At 42.0% G+C, this 12,474-nt stretch overlaps 1 protein-coding gene across 1 annotated transcript; it reads right to left on the bottom strand.

The window, feature by feature from the left end:
* Positions 1–806: 806 nt before the first annotated feature.
* On the bottom strand, positions 807–10,516 carry LOC117493939 (nuclear factor 7, brain-like). The gene is made up of 2 exons (XM_034144536.1): positions 10,352–10,516; positions 807–3,736 (listed from the first exon to the last, which is right to left on the bottom strand). The coding sequence occupies exon 2, from the start codon at positions 3,717–3,719 to the stop codon at positions 2,334–2,336; it is 1,386 nt and encodes a 461-aa protein (XP_034000427.1). The 5' UTR covers positions 3,720–3,736; positions 10,352–10,516; the 3' UTR covers positions 807–2,333.
* Positions 10,517–12,474: the final 1,958 nt, after the last annotated feature.

Here is a 12,474-nt window from a genome sequence, read left to right as displayed (position 1 = left end):
AAGTGTGGAGAATCAGGATGAGGCTTTTTCTTCCTCCTCCTCCCAATACTGAACCCCCAATGAATGTGGGTTTGTAAAATGAAGTCAAGCTAGAACGAGTTAGAAGCGTTTACACCAAGAGCGTGGTTCGTGTCCTTTCAAGATAAAAGCCGAAATGGCTGCATAATAGCAATGGCAGACTGTCATAACAAGATATATGACAAAAGTCACAATATGTTTTAAAAGACAGGACAGTTAATTGTAGGATGTGTAGCAGTGTGTTTGTGCACTTGTATGTGTGCTAGTGTGCATTACTACATATAAAAGCTACGTTTTAAAGTCATGTGAATGCACTTTTTTAAGTGCAATGTTTGCATTCACCCTTAAATGTTATGACTCGATTTCATGAATGGTGCAGAGACAAGAGTAAAGGGAAGCCTGGAAAAATAATACATTTATAAATTAAGGTTTGGGTTACATTTAATTTTCATTCAGACCAACCAATGGTACGTTTCAAGCTACAGCTACTGCAAACACATCTGTACAATTGTCCAAAATAAGTCCGATTTGAATGAAAAGGATGCTAAAATGTGTATTAAATCACACTTCCTCGCTGTAAAGGATTTTTAAAGTCTCTCAACATGTCTTTATGAAGATATTGCTTTATGATAGTATACTTTTTTCTTCAAATTTAAATTATTTTAGCAGTAAATATGTGATAAAAAACATATCTAGATTTTCAAAAATGTACAACCTTTCCGCTTAGCAAAACATATCAGAGTCAAAGAATGAAATCTACTGTAGTTTAGTTAACATACTTTATTTGACAATAGGATATCACATTCCCATTGAGTTGCAGTCCATTTGAGACTTCTGGGCACTGTTTGTCAAAAGGGATTTTATTTTGAAAGTCACATCCGGAAGTCCTCCTCTGCATTCCATATTTCCTTCTTTAACAGAGGCAGATTAAACTGAGTCCCCTGGGTTTAAAGTGAAGGCCATTAGAGAAAGTCAAAAACCCCTTCAAAGTAAAAAAGGAAATAAAAATAACTTGGTTCTAACAATCAAACAAGGGCGTTAAAAAATGCATTTCACAAGCTAAAAAAGAGTGACACAATTGCCCCTTTTTTTGACAGATGTCACATAATCCATGTTTTAGATTAAACCCAGTGTTAAATAGATTATGCACACTTTAATTTCCATCTATTTTAATCTATTTAGACCCCCTAGAGAGATATCAATTGGATTCATTTTTTAGATCCATGTTTATATATATTTAATCTTTCTCATTTTATTCTTGTGGACATTTAAAAAGGGCAGCATTTGGGGTAAATCTTCAGAGAGTGCAGTTGAGCGTGCAGTCGCCCCTGCTGCTAATTCGAGGGTCCGGACGGGGCACAATGGAGGCTTTGTTGCTGGAGAATTTGTCTGAGAAGTAATCCTTGACACTGGGCCATTCAGGGGCCGAACCTTTTGTTTCATAAGTCCCTGAATGTTACAGTAGGCCTCGGTGCATTACAACAACTTAAAGTGTGCAGCATTGAGTAAACGCTGGATGTGAGGGCTGTGTTTTAAGGGCTGTGTTTTAAGGGTATAGTTGAGAGGTTAAAGGGGAATAAATGAATCCTTAATGTGTGTTTTGTTGTTGCTTTTGAGTATTAATCATTAATACATAGGGACCGATGGGCTTCAGGCAATGAATGGTGTTACAATTGGTATTTTAAAAGGTAAAAATGGCACATAATTTACTATTTTCTTTGATTGAATGGACCTAATGGCCAATCAGGGACATGCACAATTGCAATAAATTGGTGGAAATGTGTTGTCAGGGTCATAAGGGTATAACACATTCAATAAAATAGTTTTTTTGTCAACTTTTCCATCACCACAACCATTGGAGGATATTTTTGAGGTAAACAGTCATAAATGAGAACGAAAAATATAAGTCTGCTGGTTTTAATAGAATTCAAGATACCTACAAACAGACACATTATCTTCCCTCAGGCTATAAACAGGCAGAGAAAACAATACACACACACACACACACACACACACACACACGCACACACTCAGAGTGCGAGTGGCACCGTGTGTCAGTCATGTTGTACTGATTAACTCATTAAGTGTTTAAATGACTTATAAGTGACTGATCAATCTGCCTGACAAACTGTCTATCTGTTCATCTGACCGGATAATCATCTGTGTGTGTGTGTGTGTGTGTGTGTGTGTGTGTGTGTGTGTGTGTGTGTGTGTGTGTGTGTGTGTGTGTGTGTGTGTGTGTGTGTGTGTGTGTGTGTGGAATGAGCAGGCGGACAGGAGGTGCTGCAGAGGTCAGTGAATGATCCTGTTCATCTCTACCTGCTCTGATCCACTGTCACACACACCTTCAGCGGTAATATCTTCACTTCCTCCACAGTGAGAATGAATGGAAACACCCTCTCAGTGAAAGTGTGTGTGAAGGTGTGTATGTGTGTGTTAGTGTCAGGATCAGAGAACGACAGCTCTCCTCTGTTCCAGTCCAGATCCACTCTGACCCTCTGGAGCTCCTTCTTCAGGCTGAGAGGAGTGGATGGAGCTGATGGTGACCGTGCTGAGTATTTACCTTTATAGAAACCTATCATCCATGATCCAGACTTCATGCTTCCCTTCCTCTGGACAGACTCTGCTAACACACCCAGAAACCAGAGTGTACCGTCTGTAACCTGGACATCCCAGCTGTGAGTCCCTGAGTTAAAGCCTTCAGAGCCCAGGACAAAGCCGTATTTATCAAACCTCTCTGGATTATCAGGAAGTTCCTGTCTCCTTCCTGCTCTCACACTGGTCAGATCTTCAGACAGGATGAGTTCTGGATGAGCAGTGTTTGGGTCCAGGATGAGAGGATAATATGACACCATGTCCTTCATCTTGCTCCAGATGTTGAAGCTGAGGTTGCCCAGGTGTTTGGCCTGGTCTATCAGAGCTCCTGAGGGCAGCTGTGGATCCTCCAGCAGGGGGCGCTGCAGCCTCTCCACTGCAGCCTTGTAGTTGTGCAGGAAGGAGACGTCTTCAGCTCTCAGCTCCTCCTCTGTGTCTCTGACTGTGTGTGAAAGAGCTGCTATCTCTCTGCTCACAGCCTCCATCTTCTCCTCCATCGTCATCCTCTTCTGCTCCTCTTCCTCCCTCAGTGCAGCCATCCTGGCCTCCTCTTCCTCTTCTAGAAACTGGTGAAGCTTCTTAAACTGCTTCTTAATCTGCGTCTCTGTGTGTTGAGCCTGGACCTTCATGTGTCCTGCTGTTTGATCAAACTTCACTTTCACTTTTTCAAAGAGCTTCAGTTTCTCCTGAAAGGGCTGCAGAGCTTTCTGGAGCTCCTCTCTGAGACCCTGAGCAGCTTCATCGATGGGTCTGATTCTGTGATTGGTGTGTGTTTTTGAATCTCTGCAGACGAGACACACTGGCTGCTGATGGTCCAGACAGAAGAGTCTGAGGTTCTTAGAGTGCAGACTGCAGAGAGCCTCAGGAGATCCCTGATCTCTCTCCAGTAAGAAGGTCTCACACGTGTTCTTCAACACCAGGTTACAGGGAGGTTTTCTTCTTGAAGATTCTGTCTTACAGACTGGACACTCTCGTGATGGTCTCTCTCTCCACCAGGTCTGCAGACAGGCTTTACAGAAGCTGTGGCTACAGGACAGAACAACAGGATCTCTAAAGACTTCCTTACAGACCGGACAGCAGAGATCTTGCTCTAACCTGGACGCCATGTTGTCTCTGAGTGAAGCTGAAACACAGCAGACAGGAAGTACAGTCAGTCATGGCTCCCCTCCCCCTCCTCTACGGACTTCACTGAAATTCACTTTTGCGGCTTTCACACCAGCGCTTTCCCTTTCTAGCTCCTAGCTAGAGCTTTTCTGGTTCAGCTCCGGTTTCCCTTTTCAGCTCCCGCTCTGTTCACACCGCCCAGCTGCCGCTGCTGCGTCATGACGTCACCGTTTACATCGCTGATTTTCTCCCCAACGGAGCTCACAACAACAACAACGGGGGGGGGGACTGCGTCGGGTCGATGATCGTGTTGCTTTTAATCATACGAAGCCAGATTAAATTAAATAACGACTTCTCCAACCTTATACTTTTCTCCAGAGTGTCGTGGTTCATTGTTTATTAATGTGTTTCAGCGGCATTTAGCGACCGCTGCAGTGCTGGCTGCTCTTCCACGGGAGTTTATTCTCCCGTTAGCTCCGGGTTAGCTCACACGGCTCTAAAGTATTCACTGTCTGACTGTCACACAAGCAGCTGATACATATCCCCAGTTCCCCTTAAGTGAATCTGTGTCAGTCTGAATTGACGCTGTTTGGCATCACAACGCTGTTATGAAAGTTTCTCTGGTATAACATGGGTGATGTTAGCATAGCAACCGAAGCTAAACTGACTACTTGCTAAGCCGTTTTCTACAGGCACTTTTTACCGGCGTATTTTTCATTATGATTCTACTTGTGATAGTCGGACATGACAACCTGTGCAGCCCATGTATTGATTCCATCCGATAGCTGCTATAATAACAAACAAAACGTCTGCCTGCTCTCCACAATGATCAATAACAGCGAACGGATGGTCAAAGTAAGGTACAAATAAACAGAATCACACGAAGCCTGGTTAGTGTTGCCTGACTTTATAAAGTGTGTGTTTTTTTTATAAGTGTGTGGTTGCCTTCTAGTCACTTTGCTCAGCGCTACTGCTTGTAGGCAGGCATGACGAGACTCTTCAGTCGACCCATGTTCAGGGGAGGTGGGTTTAGTTTCCTGCACGCCTCGACGTAAGAGAGACGTAAGCGACGCCGCCTCTAGCTCCGAAGCTCTTGCCTCTAGACCGACAATTTTTTGGAGCTGGAAGTGACCTATGCTAATTTCCTGCCATAACTCCACAAACAAACTAAACAGGTTTTACAAATGCCTCATGATTCACTAACAAACACAATGTGGTTTGCAAATACAAAACACCATCTACAAACTAATGCATTTAGTTTTGCAAAGAAAAAACGTATCTATCAAATAAACACATACCATTTTTCTAATAAATCATGTTTCAGAGACAAATTCAGCTTAGGTTTTAGTACACACATTTTTTTTACAACTACAACACTTTTTTTTACAAGTACAAAACTTGTTCTTCTCATGGCGGAATATATTACTGCCAAAAGTCACGTGACTCACTCACGTGACTTTTGGCAGTAATATTCCGCCGTGGTTGTGCTCATACACACTCACACATGCTCACTCACACATGCTCCACGGCAGCAGGGGGCACTACTGAGTCCATTGGGAAGGCGGGAGGTTGAGCAGAGCATGGAACAGCCCTTCCCAGCCTGATGACAGCGGTGTTTCTAGCGATCCAGCGATCTGAATTTAGCGATCAAAATGAAAACAGCCAAGACACATATTGAGCCCAGAAAATGAATGTTATTAAGGCTGTAAATATAATAAGCCTTTGTCTAAAATGGAGAACATTGTAACTAAGGAGATTTAAACTATACAGTGATTCTGCACTCGGTCAATCAGCTGCTCTTCATTTTCTTTCCTGCTATATTCAATGAGTGATACAAATATTTTTTACCATACATTCTCTCTCTCCTTCAAGAAACACCTGGAGAACACCAAAGCCAAGATCAACACCCGCAACAACATTCTGCGCAAACTAGTGAACTCCAAGTGGGGCGCAGATCCACCAACAATCCGTGCAACTGCCATGGCCCTGTGTTTCTCTACAGCAGAGTATGCCTGCTCAAGCTGGAGCCGATCACGTCACACCAAACTGGTCGACACAGCCTTGAATGACACCTGCCGCATCATCACGGGATGCGTTAAGACAACACCTGTCCCGTGCCTCTATGCGCTAGCCGGCATCTCTCCCCCACACATCAGACGACTGGGTATCACTCAAGATGAACGGAGAACACAGGAGACAGACATCAGACACCCCTTGTATGGCCACGCACCCCCACGCAGGCTCCGATCCAGAGCCAGTTTTGTGCAGACAGTCCTTCCCCTCCAGACAACCAAACAAGCAGCAAGGACCAACATCTGGGAAGATGAATGGCAAAGACATGACACATGAGCTCTTGAATGGCTGGACAGAGGAATCACACCAACGGAAAGCCTTGCTAGTGGCCACGACCTTGGTTGGACAACCTGGAAGTCACTTAATAGACTGCGTGTGGAACAGGGGAGGTGCAAAGCACTGATGAAAGTGTGGAACTACACCACAGAAGACACGTGCAGCTGTGGATCAGTGCAGACAATGTCCCACCTACTGGAATGTGCCGATGCCCCACGGTGCAGTCCAGAAGACCTGGCAGAACCTACCCCATCAGCTGTGGCCTGTACTGGCAGAACGACATCTGAGATTGATACAGACTCGAAGAAGAAGACCATACGTTCTGAATAAAACAGATACTGTTGGACTCAGTACTAGTTGACTGCTACCAGAAATAAAAGGAAGTACTTTACTGTGTATTTTTTGAGAAATACTCTGTCAAAGTCCCCTCCTGAGAACAAAATCAAGCCACTTCTGCTAAGTTTGATGAGGGAAAAAAATATTTTTTGCCATTAGTTCTTCGTGAGATTGACACTGTTGGACTCAGTACTAGTACCACAAGTACTATTAAGTACTTTTACTGTGTACTTTTTGAGTAATCCTCTGTCAATGTCCCCTCCTGAGTACAATAATGCATGTTTCTCTGCTATTTTGAATAAGCGTTAAAACACTTTTCTTATGAGACTGATATTGTTGGACAGAGTACTTTAAGAGGATGGTTGACATGATATCAGCAATACTTCCAGTCAGTACTCCAGCAGCAGCATTTTTACCCCTTGGAAAGTCTTTAGAGTCTGGCCTGGATAGCTGGTCACAAATATCCCTCAGCAAAGTGACGCACCCTTGTGACTCTTGTTGGCCTCTTATGGGACTGCTGTCTTTTAAATATGATTATTTCTCTGCTCCTAGTTCATTCCTCTCAGATTCTTCCATCAGTCCCAGTCATTGCATGTCTGTCAATAGAGCTTGGAAAAATGTGTCCAATTCAACAAAATGTTTTGTGAAGGTCAGAGCTAAATTATAGATTGTTTGATTGTGTAATTACAAGGTGAGAGAAAATAAATCCACATCCTCCTATTAAACTTTTCCATGTTGTACATATACTTGTATTACATGTTGAACCACATGCTGGATATCTTCCCCAGCCTCAAGGAAATACAATAAAATGAATGGATTCATAATTTAAAATGTTTATAAAAATGTATAAATTAATAATGTTGTGTGCAAACATTTCAAATTGAAATATAAAATGAAAAATAAGTTTACTTTTGAAATGATTTCTCACAAAAACCTTTCTAAATTATAGTAAATTATTAAAAAAGGTTTCGTCAATATACGTTTTTCTGCCTAAAATAGTTAAAATTGAACGTCAACTATATCAAACACCACATCCATGGCAATTATCCAATTTTTGTTAAGTTAATAACAATATTGATATTATATATATATATATATATATATATATATTTATATATAATATATATAGCATATAATTGATGCAGTCTTTCTGAACATTTTTAAAATACTGCAAATGAAGAATATTTGTAATGTTTTACAAAGATAGTTCCTTAACTTGAATTTGAAAACACGTGGCAACTTTATTAATACAGCAGTTGAAAAGATTTGTGGAAGGATAAATTCTTCATGGGCTTCAATGGCTCTCGAGATAAAAGGCGTTTTATGGTTGCTTGTATTATCCTCAGATAGTGGTTTGTTTAAATAACTAGTGACATTTTAATAAATATTGAAAAAAATGGCTCCAAAAAAGGCATATATATATATATATATACATATATATATATATATATATATATAACCTGGCCGGCTTAACCCGTCTGTATTTCTTCAAGCACCACAAGATTCATAGTTTATAAAGTACAATTCTGGGCCATTGATTGTGTTATTTCTCCAAACACATACAGTAAACATGCCTGTTATGAAGCCTTAAAATGGTGCAGGAAAAGGACTTTACATTGGGTTATACTTAAAGACAGGACTATTCAGTTAAGAGAAGAGAAAAAAGGAAAGAAAATTGTTATAATGGGTGATGTAACATTAATGACAGACATAATATGAGGTCCTTGGCACTCAGACTTTAGAGGGGTAATTTTGTGATCATGGGGCATCACCCTTACAGCATCAGGACAATATCATATGGAGTCAGATACTGGAAGTGTGCTGGAGGCGTTGACTGGGACTGATGGAAGGATGAGGCTGATGAGACTGAAGAATCTGCGAGGAACTAACTAGTGACTGAGGAATAATTATATATTAAAAGACAGCAGCATCATAAGAGGGCAACCATGTGACAGAGTGTGTTACTTTGCTGAAGGATATTTGTGACCAGCAATCCATTCCAGGCCAGACTCTAAAGACTTTCCAAGGTGTGAAAATGCTGCTGCCGGAGTACTGACTGGAAGTATTGCTGATATCATGTCTACCATCCTCTCAGGAAGAAATGTTTTTTAACGCTTATCAAAAGAAAAACATGCATTATTGTACTCAGGAGGGGACATTGACAGAGGATTACTGGAAAAGTACACAATAAGTACTTCATAGTACTTGTGGGGGTGGTTTCAGTAGTACTGAGTCCAACAGGATCAATCTCACGAAGAACTAATGGCAACAAAAAATAATTCCCTCATCAAACTTAGCAGAAGTGGCTTGATTTTGTTCACAGGAGGGGACTTTGACAGAGTATTTCTCAAAAAATACACAGTAAAAGTACTTCAATGTATTGTTAGTAGTAGGGTTACTAATACAAAGTCAAACCGTATCAATTTCATTAAGAACTAATGGTAACATTTTATTTTTATCATTCATCAAAGATAGCAGAAAACATGCATTATGTAGGCTACTATGGAGGGGACTCTGACAGAGGATTACTCACAAAGTACACAGTAAAGTACTTCCTTTTATTTCTGGTAGCAGTCAACTAGTACCGAGTCCAACAGTATCAGTTTTATTCAGAACGTACGGTAAAAAATATTTGTATCACTCATTGAATATAGCAGGAAAGAAAATGAAGAGCAGCTGATTGACCAAGTGCAGAATGAATCGCTGTATAGTTTAAATCTTCTTAGATACAATGTTGTCCATTTTAGACAAAGGCTTATTATATTTACAGCCCTAAGAACATTCATTTTCTGGGCTCAATATGTGTCTTGGCTGTTTTCGTTGTGCTCGCTAAATGCACCTTATAATATTATCACTATAACACTGACCCAGATCGCTGGATCGCTAGAAACACCGCAGTCATCAGGCTGGCAAGGGCTGTTCCATGCTCTGCTCAACCTCCCGCCTTCCCAATGGACTCAGTAGCGCCCCCTGCTGCCGTGGAGCATGTGTGAGTGAGCATGTGTGAGTGGGTGTTTCTCAATCGCGAGTACGCTTGCTTGGTAGCACATGTCTGCCGAGCATCTTGCTTCAGAAGCGAGGCAAGAATACTTCCTGGCATTCGGAAAACAAAGAGTGGAACATGCTAGCAAGTGTGCAGGTGTGCTTCATATGAGAGGCCCCACCTTACATCTTCCGCCACAGATTTGGGGAAATTGGTCCGTGCGCAAAGCATTGTGGGGATTTTAAGACCGCGGAGTCTACTCATGTGCAGCCTCGATATTTCTCCAAACGGAGTACGCCGGGCTCGGTAGATTTCCAAGTATGCTGGAGATTGGAACAGTACTTCGGCGGCACTCGATGACGTAGTATGCTTGAAATAGTGGCTCTGCAGCAGCTTTACTCGCGATTGAGAAACACCCTGTGAGTGTGTATGAGCACAACCACGGCGGAATATTACTGCCAAAAGTCACGTGAGTGAGTCACGTGACTTTTAGTAATATTCCGCCGTGAGAAGAAAATGTTTTGTACTTGTAAAAAAAAGTGTTGTAGTTGTAAAAACAAGTTTTGTACTTGTAAAAGAAGTGTTGTAGTTGTAAAAAAAATGTGTGTACTTGTAAAACCTATGCTGAATTTGTCTCTGAAACATGATTTATTAGAAAAATGGTATGTGTTTATTTGATAGATACGTTTTTTCTTTGCAAAACTAAATGCATTAGTAGATGGTGTTTTGTATTTGCAAACCACATTGTGTTTGTTAGTGAATCATGAGGCATTTGTAAAACCTGTTTAGTTTGTTTGTGGAGTTATGGCAGGAAATTAGCTCCATATGAACCGCATTCCGGAGCTATGAGCCGGAGCCGCTGCGGTGTGAACAGGAAAAACCGGTACTTTTCAGGCTCCGGCTCCGAGCCGGAGCTGAAAAAGCGCCGGTGTGAAAGGGGCATTTGAGTGTTGTTTGGAGACTCACCTTCAGGGGGGGGAGGGTCCGCAGGTTGAAGCAGCAGGGTTGTAGTTTCCACTTTTCTCTCCTGTAGCTGAACTCAGAGGAAGTTGTTAGTTTGGTCTGAAGGTGAATGTGATCGTCTGTTTTTCAGTCCGTCTCTCTCTCTGCAGTGAGGGAGAATAACAAACTGTTTCCTGGTGTGTCTCAGGTGAGACAGTGAGGGAGGAGCTCTGTCACGCCTCCTCTGCTGAGCTCTGTCTCCTCATGTAACTCAGGGAGTGTCTCATCATCGCTGCATTGAAGTTGTAGTGGAGGAGTTAAACTATAAACTCATGTATCATTGGAGAGGGAAACGAGTCCGTCTCTTTGTGCGTACAGAGATTGGATGTCCCTGAGAAGAGACCCAGAAGTGTAAAGTAACTAAGTACAGTACATGTACTCAAGTACGGTACTTAAGTACAATGTTGAGGTACTTGTACTTTACTTGAGTATTTCCATTGTATGCTACTGTGTACTTCTACTCCACTACAGTTCAGAGGTAAATGCTGTACTTTTACTCCACTACATGTATGTAATACCTTTAGTTACTTCACAGATCTGGATGAATGATGTGAAATATAATAAACTCTTAAATCAGACTTTAGTTACACCTGGAGTAAATTCATAATGAACTACTTTACTAATACAAACTGTGGGGGAAACTTCTGAAGCAATAGGAGTCAGGACTCAGAGAGACACGAGGAGAGCTGGAGCTTTGATGGCAAACACTGACGGTTTATTTGGAGCTTCGGCCTGAGAATTCACAAGACATGTCACGGGCCACGAGTTGACCACCCGGTTGAGATGCCACAATCAATTCTGAAGACCCCTCCTGTAGCTCGAGGTTTTAACTAGTTCAGAGTGTAATAATCAACATTCTTCAATAGATAGACTAAACAGCTGAGGACACTGAATCACATTTGTTGTCGCTTATGGCTCGGGGTCATCTACATCCCGAGAAGGATGTGTTCCAGGTGTCCCACAACAATAAGTATCTCTGACCGAGAGTGGCCCGGTCATAAACTGGTAACAACAACAACAACTAGAGAATGCAATTCCTAAAGAAATTGCTAGTGGGAATGCTTTATGCTAAAAATCTGACGCTAAACTGCTATGCTGAAATATAATGTGTAAGAAGAAAGTGAAGAATTTAGATTGAAATGATACATGAACACTGGGGGCTTGAATGTGTGATGAGAGAAGAAAAGAGAGTAAAAAGGCTTGGAAAAGCAGCAGAATATTTGAACTGCAAACCTTTGAACTAACTTGATGGTGAATGATCTGTCGCCATGCCAACGGCATTTGATGACATCCCATAATAAGCTTAGATGCGTTGATGGCTGCATCGTTACTAAACCTGTGAAGTTTCGGGCCATTTGGAGCATTTTCACTGAAGTTATGAGAAAACCGTGTTTCATGGCGGGCATTGTGTTGCCATGGCAACGGCATGTCCCGTAGATGTCTTCACGGCTGGACTGTTAGCACACCTGTGAAGTTTGAGCACTTTTTGAACATTTTCATAGGAGTAATAGCGACATCGTCTTTTATGGCGAGTGATGCGTTTCCATGGAAACGGCATATGGTGAGATTCAAATTTGGCGTAGAGCTGTTGAGGCATGGACCGGTGATATACAAGTGAAGATTGGGGGATGATTGGACCGTGTCCATTGGACTTACAGCGACATCGTGTTTCATGGCGAGTGGGCTGTCGCCATAGCAACAGCATTTGATGACACCCCATAATACGCTTAGATACGTTGATGGCTCCATCGTTACCAAACCTGTGAAGTTTTGGGCCGTTTGAAGCATTTTCACTGAAGTTATGAGAAAACCGTGTTTCATGGCGAGCATTGTGTTGCCAAGGCAACGGCATTTGAAGAAATCTCAAAACTGTCTCGTAGATGTCTTCACGGCTGGACTGTTAGCACACATGTGAATTTTGAGCACTTTTTGAACATTTTCATAGGAGTTAAAGGGACATCGTGTTTTATGGCGAGGGATGCGTTTCCATGGAAACGGCATATGGTGAGATTTCAGATTTGGCGTAGAGCTGTTGAGGCATGGACCGGTGTGGCAGAGAGAGAGAGAGTTTGTGAGAGAGAGAGAGA

Source organism: Trematomus bernacchii, unplaced genomic scaffold (genome assembly GCF_902827165.1).
Source record: "Trematomus bernacchii unplaced genomic scaffold, fTreBer1.1, whole genome shotgun sequence".
Taxonomy (NCBI): domain Eukaryota; kingdom Metazoa; phylum Chordata; class Actinopteri; order Perciformes; family Nototheniidae; genus Trematomus; species Trematomus bernacchii.
The sequence above is the reverse complement of the archived record's forward strand: the minus strand, read 5'-3'. Positions and strand labels throughout refer to the sequence as shown.